General features: G+C 52.1%; 1 protein-coding gene and 4 long non-coding RNA genes across 11 annotated transcripts in view; 1 reads left to right on the forward strand and 4 right to left on the reverse strand.

Moving 5' to 3' along the window:
- The window catches only part of LOC123392442 (phosphatidylinositol 3,4,5-trisphosphate 3-phosphatase and dual-specificity protein phosphatase PTEN-like), a 103,947-nt gene that overhangs the window by 12,492 nt on the left and 69,829 nt on the right, over nucleotides 1-21,626 (forward strand). Inside the window, exons 1-4 of one of the 7 annotated variants that reach the window (XM_045081469.1) lie at nucleotides 16,840-16,965; nucleotides 19,076-19,188; nucleotides 19,309-19,435; nucleotides 19,679-19,774. The exons of 4 other annotated variants lie outside the window; for them this stretch is intronic. In XM_045081469.1, the coding sequence (XP_044937404.1) occupies nucleotides 19,734-19,774 (41 nt within the window). In that variant the 5' untranslated portion in view covers nucleotides 16,840-16,965; nucleotides 19,076-19,188; nucleotides 19,309-19,435; nucleotides 19,679-19,733. Of the gene's footprint in view, nucleotides 1-16,839; nucleotides 16,966-19,075; nucleotides 19,189-19,308; nucleotides 19,436-19,625; nucleotides 19,775-21,626 lie in introns of those variants that run through there. 2 more of the 7 variants (XM_045081468.1, XM_045081466.1) reach the window with 2 other exon arrangements.
- LOC123392446 lies at nucleotides 776-2,571 on the reverse strand. Its single transcript, XR_006607164.1, has 3 exons — nucleotides 2,490-2,571; nucleotides 2,027-2,103; nucleotides 776-815 (listed from the first exon to the last, which is right to left on the reverse strand). It is a non-coding gene; the product is annotated as an uncharacterized LOC123392446 (long non-coding RNA).
- LOC123392443 lies at nucleotides 4,293-8,875 on the reverse strand. Its single transcript, XR_006607161.1, has 5 exons — nucleotides 8,520-8,875; nucleotides 8,036-8,060; nucleotides 7,461-7,534; nucleotides 7,065-7,089; nucleotides 4,293-4,355 (listed from the first exon to the last, which is right to left on the reverse strand). It is a non-coding gene; the product is annotated as an uncharacterized LOC123392443 (long non-coding RNA).
- Nucleotides 9,941-13,049, reverse strand: LOC123392445. The gene is made up of 4 exons (XR_006607163.1): nucleotides 13,032-13,049; nucleotides 12,542-12,566; nucleotides 10,692-10,765; nucleotides 9,941-9,990 (listed from the first exon to the last, which is right to left on the reverse strand). It is a non-coding gene; the product is annotated as an uncharacterized LOC123392445 (long non-coding RNA).
- LOC123392444 lies at nucleotides 13,046-16,788 on the reverse strand. Its single transcript, XR_006607162.1, has 3 exons — nucleotides 16,677-16,788; nucleotides 14,631-14,767; nucleotides 13,046-13,103 (listed from the first exon to the last, which is right to left on the reverse strand). It is a non-coding gene; the product is annotated as an uncharacterized LOC123392444 (long non-coding RNA).

Raw genomic sequence — 21,626 nt, forward strand, 5'->3', positions numbered from 1 at the left:
GTGGGTCGTTCTTGGTCAGGTGGCGGAGGCCCAGCTGCTGGGGGAGGCCTCTGCTGTCAGAGTTGTAAAAGGAAGAGGCCGCTGAGTGCAGGGGAGAGCCTCTCCTCCCTAAACCTCTTGCTGCTGCCAAACACACAGGCTGAGCGGGGCCCGTTTTGTGGGGCTGCTGCCAGTGTTGAGCCCAGCATTGGTCACGGTCCCGTGCGTCGAAGCGACGGGGGCAGTTCCGGTGCGGCACCCTCGGGGAATCCAGCAGGGGTAGGGCTGCTGCCCCTCGAGTCGATCCCAGGGTGGTCAAGGGGCCCTGGCAGTGCCGCTTCGTCCTGCATGTGTCATGCTCTGCAGGGTTGTCGGGGACTGCAGGGGACAGCGGGAGGAGGAGCAGCCCCTGCAGCAGACAGGGGAGACAAAGGGAAGGCTGCTGTCCCGCCCAGTCCCAGGTGGGCCCAGTCTCCCCACACAACGGACTGTTGTGGGCCCAGGTGGTTGCCTCGTGCTCCAAGTGTCTGTCATCGGCAGGGCCCGGGCAGCCAACTCTGGGTGTGGCGGCTGACTCAGAGGGTCCTATCGTCTTGTCTTCGGGGCTCCAGTGCCGTCCTCTGGTGGGCTGCCCAGAAGTCTTCTCTTTGGCCTATGGAGGTCAGGCGTAAGAGAGCCGTTCCTGCAGGCATGTTTCCCTGTACGTTCATGCCGAATCCTCCTCCAGGCCCAAATCGGAGCAAGTGGGGCCCCAGTGCCATCCTGGCTCCCTTTGTTGGAGCACCCTGGGAGCCTCTGGTGCCTCGGGGTGGTGGGCACACTGTCCTGTGGCACAGCTGTGGAGACAACGGGTAGAGTGGTGTGAGATAGCGAGTGGCGTGTGGCCTGGGCCTTACCAGAGGCCTGTGGGGTTTTGCGGGACGTGTCTTCTGAGGTGTTGAGGTGGAGGTTTTCCTGCAGGACCCATGCGTGACCTGAAGAAAGGGGAATTTCCTGTGGGCCCCCTGGGGCTGAATGAAGGCTACACTGCCAGGGTCCCTCAGGCCCCTTCCCTGAGCGTCCTCCTCCATGACGGCGGGGTCCTCCTCCTGCTGGGCTGTCCCTTCCCCAGCCTCTCTGAGAGCCCTGGACGTGCCCTTCTCTGTGGGGGGAGCCTTTGCTCACATGAGTGTTGCAGGTGGCTTGGCAGAGACGATGTGCTCCCAACCCCCATGGGAAGTGAGTTCGTACAGTCCATGGGCTGTGGGCAGGTGTTGGGCAAGGTGGGAGTAGGCAGGGTGGCCTTTCACTGGTGGGTCTCCTCTGCCGACTGAGGGATCGAGGTGAGTCTCTAGAGTATGAAACTCACAAAGCAAAATGTGCCATGAGGGGACCCACTACCTCCCACGAGGCATCTTGGAGGCTCTGGGACTGGAGGTGTTGATTAGATCCTATGGGAGTGGCCAGCGGACATGACGCAGCTGGAGACCAGACCCGACTCCCCGCCCACAGGGATGCAGCGCTGGGAGGGGTGAGCTGTCCTGCTCCTGTGAGCCCGGGGGCCTGTCTTGTTTGCTCATTTCTCACGTGCCTGAAGTGGGAGATGAGGCCACCCCACCACTGTCTCTTCGCGACTAGTGTCGTCCGGGAGCAAGCCGTCTGCTGGCTTTTGCAGGGTGGGAGGGCCAGGCTTGTGTCGTGCAGAGGGAGGGGCTCAATGGGGGGCGTGGAGCCCTTTGCCAGAAGGTCACTGTGCCTAGGCTGCCTGGGGTCCAGTCCCTCCAGGCAGCCAGGGCCCTCCCTCCAAGATCAGCAGCTCCTGGACGACAGTGCCCAACCACCACAGGGAGTTGCAGGGATCAGGTGGAGGTTCCCCGTGGGATGTTCTCAGGACTTCCTAGTGCCGCAGGGACTGGGATCTTCCTCTCCTCTCCTCTTTGTGGTCAGAGGCTAGGGCAGCACACCCCGGGTTTTGTGCTGTTTGCTGAGGTACCCACAACAGGGACGGGGCAACAACGAGAGAAAAGGTGTATCCATGTTCACCGGCCCCTTTTCCTGCCCGACTCACCCTGTTCCCGAGTCCTCCTCTTCTTCTGCTTCCCTTGTCGTTTGCGCCAAGTCCACTGAAGGAAAGTTTCTTGAGAGCTAAGAGCAAGAGCAGAAGTGGGCATGAGCACAGACTCCCCGGCATCAGAGAACCAAGTGGGGACACCCAGGCCCAGCTTCCCTTCCCGAGGCCCCTCCAGCCGGGTGAGCCATGCCCTGCCGACTCCCAGCCCTCCTCCCTGCTCTGCTGTCCAGGGCTGCTTCCCAGAGTCCACGGTGAGGGGTCAGGGTGATGGTAGGAAAGGGGTAAGGAGGGCTGCCCAGGGATTTCATGCAGCAGTTCCCATGCAGAGCCCGAGTGCCTGCCAGAGACGAGGGCCTCCAGGGTTGGCGTCATCAAAGCAGGGAAAGGGGAAGAGCTGGGCGGAGGCGCTTAGGGACAGAGGAGAGAGGAAGACCAAAAGATGGAGGTGGAAGTGAATTACAGGCGCAGGGTGGCTCCTTCCATCGGAATCGTCTTCTGTTGAATCCTTCTTCGGATTAGGAGCAGCGAGGATGCTGGGGTTGGCCCTGAGAGAGAACAAAGGGGAGTTAGTGCAGGTGATGACCCACGGCCTGCTGCTCTGGGGATGCTGGGCTCTGCCCTCAGTGGGGTGCGTCCCTAGCTCCGAGTCCTCCCTGGCCTTGGTCGTTTGATCTCCGCAGGGTACAGGGGGGCTCTCTGGTTGCCCACCTGCTCTTCCCACCTCCGATTCTCTCCAAGACCCGGAAGCCTGGCTGTGTGATCCTTTCCCCGCTGGAGGCTGTCACTGTCCCTAAGACTGCCTCTGTGGGACTTTGTCTTCCTCTGTTCTTGTTCCTGTCCTTCCCTGCTCTCCTTCGTCCTCCTCCTCCTCCTCCTCCTCCTCCTCCACCTCCTCCCCTAGAGATGCTCCATGTCCTTCTCCCTTCCAAGCTCCACCAGTCCTATTGTTGTCCAGGAGGGGGCCACCAAGGAAAGAGAGGAGATATCCTGGGTCCCCCGGAATCAATCCCCCGATCCATCTGTGCTGGGAGCAGCTGTCATGGGTCTGGGATTGCTGGGGAAGTGCCGGGAGAGATGGCCCACCACGTCCCCACAGCCCATGTCTGCCCAGGGACTGGGATGACCTTCCCAGTGACCTGTTTCAGGGAACGCAATGCCCTCTGTTTCCCTAAGTGTTACAGAGGTTGAATGGAGACAGGAGCATGGGAAATTGTGCAGGCGCCCTCAGCTGTTCAGGGCTGGAAAACGTCCAGCGGTGTGGTTACTGAAACACAGGATTCCTGCCGGTGCTCCTGCTGAGGCTTGCCAGGAATGGACGGGATCGGGGTGTGTGTAGGGCCCTGGGCAGGCCTGAGGAATGTTTGCCGTTTGGGCATGCCTAGGGAGTGGGGAGCATGGCCAGGCCTGTGGGCCAGCGAGGTGGGTTTGTGAGAGGAACCATGACTCCCTGGCCCTGCTCCCAAGAGGCTCTGTGCTATGCTTCGACGCCAGCTAGTGAGAGGTAGAGTGGACCCCGGGGCAGCAAGTGTGTGAAGCAGGTCCAGCAGCCCCTTCACACAGGCCCGGGGGACCGTGGCCCATGACAGGGGTTCTCCAGGGCAGCTGCATGGGGGCATCCCACCCTTGGGAACACGTCCCCAGGTCAGACTCGGCTGGGGTGTGAAGGCTGGCAGAAGCTCCGATTTACGGGAGCCTGTGTAGTGAACCCAGGGGAAGTACGCTTTCCCTTCTGCAGCTCTGGGCGTCCCCTTGAAGTACAGCAGCTTGGAGAGAACCAGGATGGTGTGGTAGTGGAGGTTATGAGGGAGAGAATTTAGACCTGTCTTACACCTCCTGGCTCAGACCAGAACGGAGTGTCGCGTAGTGTCTCTTGCCCAGGAGAGTGCGGTCGGGGCCCGTGCCAAGAATGATGCAGAATCTCTTGTGCACCATTCCCGAGAGGCCATGAGCAAAGAGGCCAAGCTTTGACGTGTGGCATTGGCCAAGGGAGGCACGAGCAGCTTTGATGGGAAAGATCCTTCAAGGAGCTGCGCAAGGAGTCGAGTGGTGATGACAAACCCAGCCTACCCTAAAGGCCCGTGGACACCTCGTCTGTTCTTTTCATCCTGAGACCGTGACATGAGCAAATCATGCCTGTGCCAGAGCATCGCTTTCCTTGGTGGTTTTTGACCCAACTTCTTCCTTCTCCAGAGTGGCAGGGGCAACCCCATGTTCCCGGGAGCCCTGTCCCAGTGTTCCCCTCCTCGGTGCCATTCCCTACCAGAAGAGACTTCGTCCTCACTGAAGGAGTAGTCCTCGATGCTCTCTATCAGTAGATCTGCAAGAACTGAAAGAGGAGCAATGCCGTTAGGAGAGAAACCACCTCACCCCTTCATCCCAGGTGCGTTGAGATGTCTCTGGGCCGTGCAGCATCTGCCTGACCCTTCTGCAGTGCTCTCAGAGGTTCACGGGGCTGGCGGAGCCGGAGCCCTTGGAGGAGACAGGGATTGGAGTTTCATGCCTTCTAATGAGACCAGGACGCTGCAGCAGTCACCTCAGTGTCAGTTCTGCATGCCCATGACCGCTGTCCCCTCCCAGCGCAACCATCAGAAACTCCAGTCGTTATGGGACTCTTGACGTGTGGCTAGTGGGAGTGAGCAACTGGACATTTTCGTTCCCCTTGATGATTTCCGTGTACTGCGCTGAGATAATAAATGACTGTGTATGATGGATCCTAGACAGACTCTTTCCTGGATCACTCAGCACTAGACACCAACCAGGAGCGAGAGAGGAGGCCTGCTCTCCCGTGTATTGCTCGGGCATCAGTGGCTGGCCTGACAGGGACGTTGATCAAGGGAAGACGTTCCCGGGCTCACACACACCCACCAGGCGCTGCTGGAGGTCTTTGGACCCGAAGAGATTAAGGTGAAGCCCCAGTTCCTAGAATACGTGGGGATCGGATTCCGTGCAGCACAGATCTAAAGCATACAATGTGATGCTCTCGGGACAGAGGAGCTGCTAGAATAGATAAGGGAACCATAAAGGAACACAGCGAGCCACGACGTTTCTGAATATGAAGAAGTCGGTGGTGGGTCTCTAGAAGCTGACCTTCCAATACCTTGGATGACTCCCCTGAGCCAACAGGAGGGTGCTGGCATACAAATAGGCAGGGGCACCTGGGAGCGGAAGAGAAATGCCCAAGGAAATGCGCTCATGTTGGCATCACGATGCTTCCTTCCCAAGAGGACCGCCCAGGAAAAGCATCCTCTTCTGAAACAGTGAACAGAGTGAAAAGGCAGCCCACAGATTGGAGACACCCTTGGCAATCCTTATTTCAGAAAAGGTGTGTTCACTGACAAAAAGGAAGAACAACAAAGAAAACCAACCAAACAAAAGAAGACCGGGATTTCACCAAATGAAAGAATCGAGAAAAAGACTGGAATAGTCCGTGCTGCAAAGGGAACGAATGACTCGGCCAGTCAGACAGACATCGTATGAAAAGATGCTCAACGTAAGGCATCGTGAGGGCAATGCGAATCCAAAGGATGCTGAGCTGTGGCATTGTCAGTTAGGGTGGCGAGGACCCAAACCAGGAATTCAAACCCAGGACCCATGTTGGAAGGAGGCAGAAAATTAGAGACTTTGTATGCAATTCATGGAATGCAGACTTGTGCAACTACCCTGGAAAAGCCCGTTGAGTGTCCTCGGAGAGCAGCGAAAGGTACTCCCGTGGATCCCGCGCATGCGAGTGAGAAAAAGAGATGTTGGAAAATCAGATTCTGTTCCAATACATGTTTCTCATGAGAGAAAGTCTTGTTGGCTGCCAAAGAACCCTGAAACCCTGATTTGGCTCTGTTTCCATTCCCAGGCACTGAACTCCCTTGAGTTGTCTCTTGGCCCAATCCTTCCGAATCTAACAAGGCCCTTTTGCATGGACAGATGGCCAGCGAAACGGGTGATGATTGTTTTGTCACACCTGTTGAGGTTTGAGGTTCTCTTTGGCCACGTTGCGATGCACAGAGCACCCTTCGTTCCTGCATGGAGGGGGCCCAGGTGCCCCCAGTGATGCTCAGTCCCTGAAGACCACCTCATTCCCCCTTGGATAGGACACCTTTTGGACCCACCTCCAAGATCCCCAGCAAGGACCAGTGGTGGGTGTGGGATTTCCCTGGGAGAAGGCCAGTTGCATTCTTAGACACAGTATCTGCAGGGAAATGGTAGATCTCCATGGAGAAACATGGAGTGAATTGGCCCCATCTGTTCCCTGGCCACTACCCCTTTGTGCGGGTCATCCCCGTACGGGCTGTTGTACGCGGCTGCCCCGGAAGCCACCTGCAGAAGGGAGGAAGTGTGTCCCCGCACTCAGTGTTTCTGATGAGGTTGGGAAGACGCATCGTCGGGCCTCTGATGCAGAGATGTGTGTGTGTGAGTGCAGTGTCAAGAGGGGGGTGCTGTGACCATTCTTGCCCAAGACCTAGCTTGGCGGGAGAGCACCATGGACACTGACTCAGTAACAGGGATTGGAGAAGACACACTTGTGTCTTTGGGGCACAGTCTAGCCCTTTCTAGTTAGTGACGGGATTTGTTTTCTGGGGGAATTGATGTGTATTTGCAAGGAAAGAACACCTCTTTCAATTGTAGGTGTTGTAGAGTTTTCCCATGAATGGACGTTCCTGACGTGACAGTGATGGGAAACATCCCTGAGAACGCGGTCACCATTAATCGCCATTTTGAGGGGACCAGACACGTTCGAGAGCGCAGCATTCATCCACCTGACACACACACACCAACCCTGCGAATCACAGCACATAGATTCCAATGGAAACAGACCTTGTGCCCAGCACCCGATCCTACAGCACCTAAGAGCAGCACGGTAGCTTCCAGGGCCAGGGTCACAAGGCCTCGGGTCTCGGTCCGGAACATGACCCTTAGTCTCGTTGCAACAGGATCTGGATTCTGGGTAGCTCTCAAGATCGAGCCTGCAAGGAGGCCCCACCTTGCCCATTGTCCAGGTTGCTCCAAAGCAATGAGTGACTCTAGAGGACAGCATACTTACCATGCTCCCTTTCCAGCAGGGCCACCTGTGATTTCAGAAAAGAAAACATGATGAACATCAAGTTCTGCCTCGTCCTGTGCACAGCTCTTTTGGTCTCTTGGTGATGGGCAGGGTCATGGGCAGTGATATGGAATCCACCTAGAGGTCGCATGCCCTGGGTCCATTAGGTGGCACGGCGGTGTTAGTAGCACCCGTGAAAAAGCTAAGGACCCTGTGGACTGTAACTGAACCTGCTGTTTCCTTCAGGGTCTTTGAAATGGGGTGTCCCTGGCTAAGAGTCGCTCCCTCAAGAATCTCCCCACCAAGGACATTGTACGTGCTGAGGTGTTCGGATCTGATTGCGAGTATCAGAGAAACAAGGGATGCTGTACCTCACCTGAAGGAAGGCTAACTTACCACCTTGGTGAAAAATGGGACCTCTCCTTCTGTGCTGTCCACGTCAAGGTCATCAAACAGACTATCGAGGGGATCTAGGTGGATACACACAGAGAGTGTCGGGACCCCGATGGGACTCTTCGGGAATCGCTCGGGGAGCTTTGCTTGGCGTGCACGTGTGGACAAGTGTGTGGAAGTGGGGAGCTCATCAGTATGGACTGAGCTGCAGTGGGCCCTTCCTGGATGGAGGATGAAAGGTCCTGGAGAGGAGCAGGGATGTGAATAGAAACTCTGGCTCCTGTTGGAGCTACAGGGCCTAGGTTGGCTGTGAAATAGTACATCTCCAAGGCACACCTACTGCCTGCCCCCAAACCTGCGCCACCTAAGAGCAGCGCAGTAGTTTCTGGGGACAGGGCCATGAGGCCACGGATCTTTCCCCAGAAAATCCCTTTCTGTTACTCCGACCCTTCTTCTCAGTCCCGCCGGATCTGGAATCAGGGTGGTTCTCGTGGTGGAGCCTGTGAGGAAGCCCCGACCTTTGCCCTTTTCCAGGTTGTTGCAAACAAGTGAGTGACTCTAGAGTACAGAATACTTACCGCCATCCTCTTCCAGCAGGGACACCTGTGATTTCAGAAAAGAAAAGAGTATGAACATCAAATCAGGCTTTGTCCTGTTTGCATGGCTCTTTTGTTCCCTGGGGGATGGGAGGAAGCCCGATGCGGAAGTGTGCTAGAGGCCCGTGAGCCACAAAGTGTGACGAGAGCAAAATGAGTCCTCTGCAGATGCGCCCCGTCTTCCTAGAGGTCCCACGTTCCAGGTCCCACTGGACAAAATAGGTGGTAAGGAGGAATAGCTGCTACCCGTACCAAAGCTCCCTGCCCTCCAGATGGTAGGTGATCCTGCTGTGGTTGTCCCAGCCCCCCTGCAATGCCTTCGGGGTTAGGTCGCATTTGGTAACAGATTCTCTCTCAAACTTCTCCCTACCCTGTCAATGGTGCATGCTGATATTTTTTTTATGTGACCTTGATTTAAAAAGCCAGAAGAGTTTTTTGTGTCTCCCCCAAAGAAAGGCCAGCGTACCACTCTGGTGTAAAACGGGGCGTCTTCCTCATTCTTTCCTGTTGAACGCTCACCCGCCTGTCCATCCAGCCAAGCTAGGGAGAGATCCACAGAATGGTCAGTCCACTGGTGGGGCTCGGCAGGAAGAGCTCAGGGAGTTTCGCTTGGGGTGGGCGTGCCCGGGAGTGTATGGCATGGGTATGGACTGAGCAAGCTGCTGTTGCATCGAGAGAGGTCAGGGCAAGGAGCAGGAACGGAGGGAGAAATATTGACTCTGAACTTGAGCTACAGGGAGTGGAATCAGGGTGACCTCTTCAAGCAGAAAGGGTAAACACTAAGAGACACATTCCGTACTGACAGGCAAGTTCCTCCAACCAGCGCCTGTGTCATGGTCATGGTCAAGACCGTTTCTTGGCTGTTCCCACCTACCTCTCACCTCTTCTAGGAGATTGTATTTCTGCAGAAGAACACTGTGTGGCAGGGTTGCATGCAATGCAAGCACAAGTACCCTAGAGGTTTCTATTTGTCCCTGAGTCATGCAGGGTCAGGAAAACCAAAGACCCAGGATTTCTACGTACTGACATCTGACCATTCCAACAGAGTCCCCATCCGCAAAGTGCTGATTCTTCCCAGTCTTTCTTTTCCTGTGGCCTGTGGGTGTGTCCTTGGAGTCCGCGGGACCCAGTTTCCCAGGACCCAGCTCCCCCAGTCAGGATCCGGCAAGTTCACGAGAGAGCGGAGGCCAGGCGAGAGAAGGGCACTCTCTAACCTGGCCATGTAGCATATTGTCAGGAAGTCGGATTGGACCCCAAGCTAATGATGAAGCTTTCCTGGCCATTGCCATTTTCCAGTGAGCCTTCCCTCTATGTGCATTCAAGATGGGAGCGTTTTTGTAAGGCTGGTGGTGATGTTTGGGTCGACTAAAGTAGCTTCTGATTCCTTTGTGTTTTGACCCTGTCTGAGAAACGTCCCGAGCTAGGACAGATGTGGGCCCCTTTTCTCCCCATCCCTGTCTGAGGAAAGGGAATCCTGAGCAACCCTCCAGGTGGAGCTGTGGTCAGCGAGGAATGTGGTGTCCTAGCGGGGTGTGTGCAGCGGGGATGAAGGAGGTTTGGCTTTGAAACTTTGACCCGTGCCCTCAAGTCCATTCAGTGGGAGATGTCTTCTGGTGAAACGCACACAGTCCACACACCGACATGCCCGGTCCCGTCGCATCGACCCACGCGAAAGTGAGCCCCAACCCTCCAATGCACCAAGCACACCGCCCGAATGACCTACTGGTTTGCAGGGACTGTAGCACAGGGTCCTGGGTTTCTGCAGGACACTCCGTTTGTTCAGTCCGCCCCAGCCTCTGTTCCCGGGAGGAACTCAGAAGGGGGGAAGCTCTCCAGACCAAAGGAGGAGAGAAAACCCTACCTTGTTGAGTTAGATCTGTCCCCCTTAGGGGAGTGATGGGGGTATAAGCATATGGGGTGTATCCAGTCGCCGCCTCCTGCAGTTGGAGAAAGGGAAACCCAGTGAGGATCCCCGCACCCTGTGCACACCGTGTGCACACATCTCTGTGCCCTTGGTGTGTGTCGTAAGCAAGCTAGATGCGATGCGGTCATTGAGTCTATTTTCCAGAGGAGGAGGAAATGACCTCCCGAAAATGACCCCCTTGTCCTTGGCTCCGGCATGTTATGTCAAAATTCCCCCATCCATTTTCGTCAGCAACTCATTCCAAAGCCATTTCCCATAGACAGAACGACCTGGTGGAAAATGCTCACGACCATCCATTGACTAAGCAATGGTGGTGCCCGTCTCAATCTGCTGTCCGTTAATGGTATAAACTCACGACAGGCTCTCAGCACCAAGGACATGGTCTCTCCCCTCTGGCATGTCCATGCTCAGACACTTTCATGGAAAGAGAAATCAAACACTGGCTGTCCCTCAGAAGCACAAAATGACTTTAGCGAGGTGACTGAGCGGCTCAGACATTGAAGCTTCTGCCTTCAGCTCAGGACCTGATCCTAGGGTCCTGGGATGGAGGCCCACATTGGGCACCCTGCTCGAAAGGGGAGCCCGCTTCTTCCTCTCCCTCTGCTACTCCCCCTGCTTGCGCTCTTGTGCACTCTCTGTCTATCTGTCTCTCTCTCCCCTTCTCTGTCTTTCTGTCTTTCAAATAAACAAAATCTTGAGGAACAATGAGTTTACCTGAGGGAGAGTCAGAGTTTCCTCCTCGGCCCTCAAAGTGGGTAGTAGCTCTTCCATCAGGTCATCGTGGAGAGCTAGGAGGATACAGAGGCACCATGAGGACACTGGTGAGGCTGTTCAGGAAGTAGGCGGGGAGTTTGGATGGATGAGGACAGGAGGGGAGTGTGCGCGTGCAGGGGTGCCTAGGAGGTACGGGCCGCACTGCTGCCGGGCCTTGTCCTGGTGCAGAGGGGAAGGGACGGGAGAGGAACAGGGAGGAAACGCGAAGAGGGTTCTTGTCTTTCTAGCTAAATCGAGCCCGATCAAAGCCAAATAGCCAGTCCAGGACATGGGAAGCCTAACCTGGCTTCTGTGTGAAGACCGAGTCCCATAACCTCTCCTGACTGACGTGCCACTAAGGTGTCCCACGCTGCTGCTTTGGACATCAGCTCTGGGCCCAAGATCCCCACCTGCTGCGACTATATGCATCACGTCTGTGTAAGATCTTGCACAGCATAAAAAGCAGCCTTGCTTGCCGGGCTGCATTCAACCCTCAGGAAAGGAGCCTAGTAGTTTGCTTCACATATCCTTTGTCTTCAGAAAATGCCATGTGCAACACTGGAGAGCACGGACATCGTAGCTTCCGTAAACAGCCGGCACCGTCGATGAGTGTGATAGATTCCTTCCACTGTTCTTGAACTGTCCCGTGTGTGTGTGTGTGTGTGTGTTTCCCCTGAAGACAGTGGCTGTCCGAACCCTCCCAGGTGTTCTGACCAGTGGGAAGTTGCTTACACAGAGCAGTCTGGGTGTGTGTGCTGATCGGCTGTAGGCCTGCTTTGCAGGAGATTTGCTCCGGGGATGTGGGTCCAAAGCTTCCACCCAAGCTTCACCTTGATTTCCTATTGGCCAGTGGTGTTTGAGTGTGTGCTTAGAGAATTTGAACCTTCCTGAGGCTTAGGGAAATCTTATCAAGTACAGTCAGTTCCCTCCGTGAAGCTTTTCTGCCATTGGTCGGTCGTGTGTACACACTGAGACCGGCTATGACCGATGTTGCCCTGTTCTGTCCTCCACGGGTCCACACGCTTTCCAGCCATGTGGGCTTGAGCATGAGGATGTGGCTTTTCTCTGTGCACTTGACTCCAGGGACCAGCCTGTAATCTTTAAGGTGGGCTTCTAAGCTTGCCCTGGCTTCTGTGTCCATGAAAGCCACTGTGTTATGTTGGGTCCTTTCGGGGACCATCATAGAATCTAGGTATTTGGCTGTGTGCACAGATGTTGATGGCCCTTTGCTAGCTAGCACCCATGGTACAGCATGTCCCCCTGGCTGAGGGACTAACACATGTGGGTAGGCCAGAGCAACTTTCAGATTGGAACCTGAGCTCCAATCTTGGCTTTCCAAGTAGGAGGTCAAGGGTTTGGACCCTTCATCTCCGCACCATGCCCATCCCAGGAAATCAGAGGGAAACAACCTCCAGGTACAGCTGTGGGGAGTAGAGGAAGGAGTATGTAAAGTGTGCCAGGGTGATGAGAGAGTTTTGGAAGGAGGACACTGTGATTGTGATGGAAGTGTGAGAAAGATCACCTGGGAAAGGCCCACAATCGTGTTCACAAGCATAACGCATGGGGACACACACACACACACACCCACGCACACCCCCACGCACACAGGGCCTTCATCCCACGTGCACAAAGATCACCCCTTCCCTATGTACGAGTTCTTCCAAGCCCTGTTTGACGTGGTGACCGTGCCTCACCGGACAGTCTCGGTCAGTATACCCCAACCCCCGTTCCTTGTTGGAACCCAGAATCAGGGGGCAGGCTTCTTTGTACTCTAGATTTCCTCCCAGAGCCCGATGGTCTTAAATACGTACAGCTGTCCTTGCTCCCAGCGTCTACCTGCAATTGGGGAAAAGGAAATACAGTGAGGATCCCAGCATCCTGTCTTGTTGGGCCAGCTCTTTGGTTTGGGGAAGACTTCAGGCAGTTAATTGGATGAGGTCCCGTGGTTGAGTCCATGTCCTCCCACCTGAGTTCAAGAGGACCATTTGAATGATGCTGGAGCATCATTCAATCTCCGAAGTCCATACTGATCAACAGACAGAATGTTCTCTTTCAAGGAGAAACCTTTTCTGCTGAAGAAGGTGTTTGATCCCATGGAGTTTGTAACTGAGGCTGTCCTGTGTCCTCACCCTTTTTGGGGCCACTGTGTGTAAGAGGTCAGACCCAGCATTCCTCCACGAGGGGAGACTGCTGCCCCCTTCCCCTGGGAGTTAAAGTGCCAGATGTTCATCAAACTCCACTGATGGAAGAAATCAAGGAAGCACCATTTGTGTCTCTGAGAAATCAGAGAGGCGAGCTTACCTCAGGGAGAGTTGGGGGGACCTTCTTTTGTCCAGCTCCTAGGAAGGTCCTTGGACTGGCCCTCCACAGGGTCTAGGAGAACAGAGAGGAGCTGTCAGGACATTGGCTGCGCTACTCAGGAACGACTTGGGGAGTTAAGTCTGCTGGATGTGGATGCGGGGCCAGAGGGAATGGACGTGAAGGGTGACCAAGCAAGGCCTGACTTGCCAGTGGGCCAACAGTGGTGGACAAAGTGGTGGATGCAGTACACAGTGGCGTACGCAGAACGCAGTGGTGTACACAGAAACACAGAGGAGGGGAGCAGGATGGAAAAGGGAAATGGGGCCTTGGCTTTCTAACGGAGGGGATGTCATCAGTGGGAACTCTCAGCGTCTGTCTGGGAAAACACTCACGGCACCCTGGGTTTCAGGGCGCAGTCCCCTGAGCCCTCCTACCCACTGTGCAGCCAAGCCAGCTTGCCACTTCTTCAGCTGGTCATGGGGCCTGTTCAGCTGTCTCCCCTGCACCTCTGCTGTGTGACCCTATCGCTCCTCTATCGTGCCTTGGAGTAGTGGGTTTTTCCGTGATGGAATCTAAGTACTGGGGACGGGTTATATTTGTTAGTGTGTGTCCGTTCAGTGACACTGCTGACATCTGTGATGCTTTGTAGACTGCACTGCCATCTATGGGGAAAACGTTGCCATCCTATCTCATGGCACCTCTGTACCCGTGACGACGTTACCGCCCTCCCCGTTTCCTCCCTCCACTGTCCCTTCCACTTTCTGGGTCTACGAATGTCCCTACTGGAGTGTCCTCAAAGCCTGGGATCGTGTAATGTACCTCTTTCCTTGTGTGCTTGCTTTCAAAATGCGTGTTAAGTTTCCAGGTTCCGTCTGTTTCGTAAAATATTGGAAACCTTAGTTTCTTCTTACGCCTGAATTGCACTCTATGATGTGTATGGATGCCACTGAATGTGTTCTTTCCTCCCGTGATGGATTTGGGGGTAGTGCCTCTCTGGGGCTATTGGGAACCCAACTGTGTGAGACATTAGTGCACAGATTTCTGTCTGTTTCCAGAATGAGAAGACGTCACCGAATGCATTGGCCCCATTTGTAGAACGGTAACCACGTGGAATGTACTGGGTACTTGAGTTCCCCAAATGTGGTGAGGTCGTTCTGTTCCTTTTAAGATACGTAGCACACCCATGTAAGATGTGGCTAATGGGCGGATGTGAAGGGGGGATATCATGAAACCTCCTGTCGTATTCTGTTCCATTTTTCTGTTCAGCGTTCCTGGCAAAAAACATAGTCTCTTCCTTCCTACACATCTAAGAACCATGTTTCCTGGCGAGACCTATAGGGACCTGTGTGTTCCAGAAAGACCTAAGATCCATCCCTTCAGCTACTAGACACTTTTTTCCTGTGCCCCTTGGATCCAGTTTGAATGAGGATCTCATCGTGACTTGTGGACTTAAAAGGGGACGGACGGACGGCATAGAGGGAAATGGCTACCAGTGAAATCAGAGGACAGTGTGTCTCAGCAGTTTTAAAAGCTTAGGTCTGTGCTACTGAATGACAAAATGCGTCTCTAATCAACGTAATGAGTCAATCCCCAAGGTACCTTCCTCGGGGTCCTCAATGGTGAAGACCTCATTGTGGAGGGAGAACCGGACTCTCTTCTTGCTGTGGCATTGTGGAGGGGGGGCGGCGTGGGTGGGGGAGTCTCCACATCCTCCAGGAGACACTCCCCACAGATTTCTGGGAGACACACAGAAATAGAGAACAGTGTCGGCACCTTGTCGTCAGGAGCCCATAGGGGGATTGGAAGTCCATTCCTTCTAGTCCATCCGTCTCCTGCCCCTACTCGCCAGCTGCCCAGCAGGCATTCCTCCCTCCAGGTGGGACTTAGGAAGGGGTCACCATGTGCTGTGCTCTGAATTCCGCCCCCTCCCACACCCACAGGTTCCGTATGGAGCAGAGACAGGACAGAAAAGCACGCAACAGAGCGCCGTGAGCACGCGTGATAGCCTCGGTCACATCCACTGAGCAGCCACACCTACCTGAGAGTGTTCCCCAGAACCCTCTGTGCCCTGTTTCCCTACCCTCCGGCCTAGACGTTAGTGTGCCACCACGGTGTCCCAAGGGATTGAGTCCAAGGAGTGCCTGGGACCTAGGGGAGGACTGGATGCTTCCCAGCCACTCGGCAGGTGTTGAGGAAGGGACCACCTAGGGACTCAGCTAGACAGCTGGCTGTGGGTAAAGCCACAGTGGAGGACAGTGGAGGGGCCTGAAATATAGGGTGCCAAAGGGACTGTCCAGAGTTGCCACCCTGATGAAGGATGGATCTGGGACAGGAAAGTCGTCGTTTCCCTGTGGCCAGAGATCCCCGAGCCCCTGACACCAACCCACGGGCCCTGCTAAAAGGTCCTGAAGCCCTGAACCAAGAGCTGCCCTCACAGTCTCAAATCCCTCTATGCCAGGGTTTCTGTAGGGGAGAGCGAGGGCCACGAGAGACCAGCCTCAGTCCTCACTCACCTCTGTGTTTGGTGCCCTGACATCAACTAAGTGGTGGTTTCTGCCCAGTGGGGCCCTAGTGAAGGACCAGGAACGGGTAGCTTGAGCCACGTTCCCTCACCTCTCTGCAAGGTCAGCCCAGTCGCCCAAGGCCGTCCTGAAGGCCATTTGAAACCCAGGCTCCTGGGGTTCTGCTTGGCTCCCAAGCTGATTCAAACTCCCAACGGTCGCATAGGACCTGGCCGAGAACTCGCTTGCCTTGAGCTCGCCAGTCCCGAGGAGCAGTCGATGGTACAAACGGACATGTAGCTGGCCATGTGGGCTGGGAGTGGTTGGTTTCAGGAAGGAGACGGATGATGCTGAGTTCCTGCTCTTGCCGTGCGGACTGCTCTGAGGAGGCTGGATGGAAGTGAGGCTACCCTGACTGGCGTGAGTCCCTCCCTGCTCTCTCATTCTTCGCCAGCATCCCCTGTCTACTCTCAGGTCTCTTGATCCCCTCTGGAGACTGTAGGTTTAGCAGACAGTCTCCTGTCTCCCTCCCTAGGCCGGGCCTGGAGAACCCAGCCCAGCAGTACCTTTGAGAACAGCAGACAGTCCACTGTGCAGCTGCCGTGTGTTCTGTCCACCCACCCGGTGGCACAGCCCGTTCCCGTGCACTCCCAGGCATCAAGCAGACGGCCCGGGAAACCCTGCACATCAACCCATGAGACCACCCTGCTATCCTCCAGTGTCTCTCCTTCTAAGAACAGCTGCATTTCGACCTCTGACCTTTCCTCTCCGATTTTGTCATGTCCATCAAGAAGAGGAGACCGGCAATTCCTTCCCCTCAAATGTGGTGCCTGGGTCGCACCAAGATTCTCCTGATGCAGGGACAGCAGTGTGGCATGTGACCTGTGTGTTGTCCCTGTAGGACTGTGTCCGAAATGGGCATTCAAAAAGAGTAAGGTTTTCTGAACATCGAAGCGGTTTAAGGAAGGCAGCTTCCCCACGAAATCCCAATGAAATCACCCAGACAAATGAACAAACACAGGCATCCAACCAGGAGGGGGAATCAGAGGGTGGAGAGGAAAAGCCAAAGAGAAGAAGCCAATCTCTGTGAAAGGGAGGCAGCCAGCTCCAGAGAAGAGAATTGAGAAAATCGATAGGCACATACCCGTACAACAGCAGTTAAGGTTCCCCATCGTGGGGACTGTTAGTCCTGTTCACCCAACCGTCAGGGGCTCGGCTCACAGAGTGACAGTTGAAATGGAACGTCGGATGCGTGTCATCAGGTCACCGTGGCGCGATGGCTCATGACAGAACTCTGAGGGTGTCATGGAGGGAAGGGGGTGGGGGAGTGGTCGATGGATGATGGGCAATTAAGGCACTTGTTGTGGTCAGCTCTGAGTGGTGGAGAGAAGTGATGAGTCCCTGAGTTGTGCTGCAGAATGCAATACTGCGCTGTACGTTAACTACCTGCATTTTTGGACATTAAAAAAAGGATACTCCTGAGGGCACCTAGGACACTGAAATGTTCATTATCCTATCTGCTACTCTGGAAAACTCCTATTTATACGAGATTGTTTCACAAAGTCTCTCCAGGAGTTCTTGGGTGGCTCAGTGGGTTAAGTATTGGCCATCGGCTCAGGTCCTGCTCTTGGAGTCCGGGATCAATCCTAGCATCAGGCTCCCTGCTCATATGGCTCATATGTATAGACGAGAATGAGTTAGGAGTAGGTTACATAAGTTTCTTAGGCATTAATGCTGCAATCAAGGTGTTGCTTGGGGCTCCCTTATCTAAGGCTTGGTTGGGTTCCCATCTGTACATATGTGGCAGAATTTCTTTCTGGACAGCCGTAGGAGTCACAGTAGCTTGTTTCTTCTTTGAGGTCAGAAGAAGGGTCTCTGATATCTTACGTTCCTTAAAAGCCTCACATGTGGGACGCCTGGGTGGCTCAGTTGGTTAACTGTCTGCCTTTGGCTCAGGTCATAATCCTGGGGTCCTGAGATCAAGTCCCATGTTGGGCTCCTTGCCCCTCACCCTGCTCGTGTGCTCATGCGCTCTCTTTCTCTCTCTCTCTCTCAAATAAATAAATAAAATATTTAAGATAAATTAATAAAAGACTCACATGATTAGGTCAGGCCCACCCAAGTAAATCTTCCTTTTAGACCAAAGTCAACTGATTAAAGGATCTCATTTATACTTGCAAAATCTGTTTTGCCGTAGAATGTATCACAATCACAGGGACTTAAGTCTCTTCCATTTAAGAGGAGTTTATGTCACGTTGTTGGATCCATTGGAGGTCGTCATCTTAGATTCTGCTTATATAATTAGTGTGAGTTTATCCATTCTGTTTTCCAAGGTAGTTTTGGTTATTCTTGGCCATTCAAGTTTCTATGTAAGTCTGAGAGTAAAGTTATCAGTTTCCACAAAAAAATCTGCTAAGATTTTAATTCTGATTGTCTTGAATCTATAGGCCAATTTGTGGAGAAATGAGATATTTTTGTAATATTAAGTTGTCCAAGCCATGAATATAGTGTATTCATTTGCTTAGGTATTCTTTGTTTTTTGTTTTCTCAATAATACCTTATACATTTCTGGAAAATAGTCTTGTTTTTCCTAGTAACCAATTTTTAGTGTATGACATGAACACTGATTAGCTGTTTGTTTTGATAACCTGGGAATGATATGTCTCTGTTTCTTCTTGCTGTATTTTCCACAGTGGTCATTTTATAAATGGGTGGTATAAAAGCTATGAACTGTATAAGACAGTCAGTTCAGTTATGGGAAGAAAATACTTGGGTATCTCCCTAGATTTATTGTAATCCATAAAGAGAAGAATGAAGAAATCTAGTAAAAATAATAGTGAAAAAATAATAGTGAGTTAGGAAAAATAACAGTAATGGAATTTAATATATAAATTGACATTGTAAGTTTACTGTTTATAAAAAAGGGTTTCCTAAAAAAAAAAAAAGAAAGAAAGAAAGAAAAAGGTTTTCTACATGGAACAGTAACCAAACATTTTGGACACCCCGTCCTACAGGAGTTATGTTCAGAATTATTAAATAGCATTTTCCCTGAAGACGACTGTAGCTCTTTATGTGAACATAGTCCCAGCAGTCCTTTCCTGTGTGTTCACTGACTCCTTTAACTACATTTTAAAAAGATTTTTATTCCTTTGACAGAGAGAGAGAACACATACACACAGGGGTAGAGCGCAAAGCAGACTCCCCACTGAGCAGGGAGCCTGACAGGGGGCTCGATCCCAGGACCCTGAAATCATGACCGGAGCCAAAGGCAAACACTTAACCAACTGGTGCCCCTTAACTCCATATTTTAGAAGTGTGCATGGTTATGCTCTTGGCCCAGGCTCATGAATGATACTGTGTTATCAGTGAAACCTGCCCTAATAGCAGGAATAGAACTTTTCTCCCCTCTGTAATCTCACTCTACTTTGCACCTGTTTTACTATAGTAGGATTTCATGCTACATGGTAGTTGGATGCATCATGCTTGTGTCTGTCAGATTATATGCTCCTTGAGAACAGTGATATGGTTTTATTGGTTTTTCAGATTCTCAAGGTAGGAGAGTTCTTTATGGCATGTAGGCACATGATGGGATGCCGGTAATTTATCACACTGTTGAGGAATGTCTGCCATGCTTTCTCCTCCAACCAAGTACAAAGGTAGGCACGCCAGAACACATCTTCTGATTGTGAATAGTGAACTCCGTAACAGTTCTTTGACAGCTTTTCCATGTCTTCCCATTGTGATTACTTAAATTGAATACAAATGTGCTGTTTCAGGGATCCTTATCATTTGCGGATGTGACTGTGGGCTTTACCCAGGAGGAGTGGCAGCATCTGGACCCTGCTCAGAGGACCCTGTACAGGGAGGTGATGCTAGAGAACTATAGCCACCTTGTCTCAGTGGGTAAGGATTGTTTCCCGTGTAGACTCCTAGTATGCACCTTCATTCTTGGTTTGACACCTGTAGAAGCTTTGTTGAGTTTAATGATATTTAAGTTTGAGATTTCAAGTATTAAGCAGAAGGATTGTTGAATCACTGTAAAGAATGAAGTGTTGTAATTGGCCCCTGAAGCTTCGTCTCTGTCTTCTTCAAGGGCCCTGAAGCCCATGAGCCTTGCCGAATTCCCATGTCATTTCCCAATTACAGCGTCTTGCATCCCTAAACCAGAAGTGATCATGAAGTTGGAGCAAGAAGAGCAGCCATGGATGCTAGAGGAAGAGTCCCCAAGTCAGAGCTACCCAGGTGAGTTAGTATGTATTAAACAGATGGACACTAGGTGACATGGTATGAATTGTTTTTATTCTCAGGTACTCGCTTATATGTTCGTTTTCACATTTAACAAATACTGAGTACCTGCTGTGCCTCACTCAAGTTTTAGGTGCTGAAACACATGATCAAACTGAATTTGTTCCTGACCTCATGGAGCTTACATTCTGATAAGGAAGGAAAAGAAATAAACACACATATACATACTATACACATAATATGTCATAATATACATAATAGGTACACACATACACATACTATATACATAGTATGTCAACAAAATAGCAAGGAAGTTATAAATTGAAATAATGAAATGTAATACTTGAGAAAAGGAAGGCATTCAGGAAGGCATTTGGATGATATCAACTTGAATGAAATGATTATAAAATGCACAGGTTTACATGGGAATAAGCATTTGGTTGTATGAGCAGAGGTGATATAGGGAAGACCCCAGGTTGGAGATACTTACTTGGAAATTGTCAACTTATGGTAGTATTTAAAGTTTTTAAAATTAGTATTTGAAGCTAAGGGATCAGGTAACCACCTCTCAGAAGTAAGAATGAACAAATTTGAGAGGTCTGAAAGCTGTCCCCTGGGACACTAATGTTTAGAAGTCATGAAAATGAGAGGACTCAGCGAAGAAGAGAGAAGGAACAGTCTGGAGATAAGGTGGAAACAGAGAATGTGGTGTCCTGTAGCTGAGTGTAGATGGTTTTCATAGACAAAATGAACTTCTTGAAGAAAAAAAATGTATAAAGTCAGCGTTTTCTGCCTTTGTCTGCAAATCATCCAGAAGCACTAAGGGAAGTGAGCAAGACAAGCTTCATTCTATGACACTAGTGGATATCTGAAATCCCAAATCAGTGCAAGTGTACCTGCAGCAAAGCTGATTGTGGATCAAGGAACATGTGTGTGTTAGCAGGTGGGTAGAAAACAAAAGCATTTCTGATGTGCACGGGGTCTGGCAGTGCACTTTTCATGAACAGAGCACATCCACACCTAAAAAACTTCCATGAACAACGGTGCCATGAACTAGATAGCTGAGCTCCCTTGGAGACAGTTTCGTTCTGCAAAGGAGACGTACTGAAGTGTAGAAGCACAAACCACACTTTTCAGTAGCCCTGTTTCCATGATGGTGCAAGAGAGACTGTACATAAGGGAAAACCACCTCATAGACACTAAATGTGCAGAAATAATCTTACATGCCATCTTAGCAGGTACTCCTCTGACATAGAATTTGATGCAAAAACTTACTTGACAACGGTTAATCGGGATTTGCAGACCTTCTACAAAAGTGAGGGAAGCATGGGGGACGGTAAGGCTGGTTAGGAGGAGGGGAATGCTCAGGGGGGGGTGATTACCTCGTTGACTGTAGCTTTGTAAATAGCACATCTGATTGCTCAGACTAGCAGGATATGTTCCGAGTCTCAGTGTGAACCACTGTGTGCCAGAGCAGCTGGTCAGAAAGGTGGAAGGGGAAAGGATGTTCTCTCTTTTGTCTTGTTCCTCTCTCTCAGATGAAACTGTTCTGTAGAGCTTTAACTACCTTTCTTTCCTGGATTGCATCAGACAGTTGGCCTAGGCAGATGCTGGGGAAGTCGGAGCCTCCATGGGCCCAGTTCGGCCTCTGGGCTTGTTTCTGTGCAATGAGCCCAACACTTGGTTTTCCTCAATTTGGAGCTGCAGCAATGGCAGCCCCAGTGAGCTGGATCTGTGATGAGCAAGAGAGCAAGCTGTTGTGGAGGCTACTCCAACGAGGAAGGAAGGCACATCCTGGTTGATCTGTAAACTGAGACCAACATGTGCTGAAAACTTGTTCATAATGAAT

This window comes from Mustela putorius, unplaced genomic scaffold, assembly GCF_011764305.1.
Source record: "Mustela putorius furo isolate JIRA1106 unplaced genomic scaffold, ASM1176430v1.1 tig00000577_pilon_pilon_pilon, whole genome shotgun sequence".
NCBI classification, from domain to species: domain Eukaryota; kingdom Metazoa; phylum Chordata; class Mammalia; order Carnivora; family Mustelidae; genus Mustela; species Mustela putorius.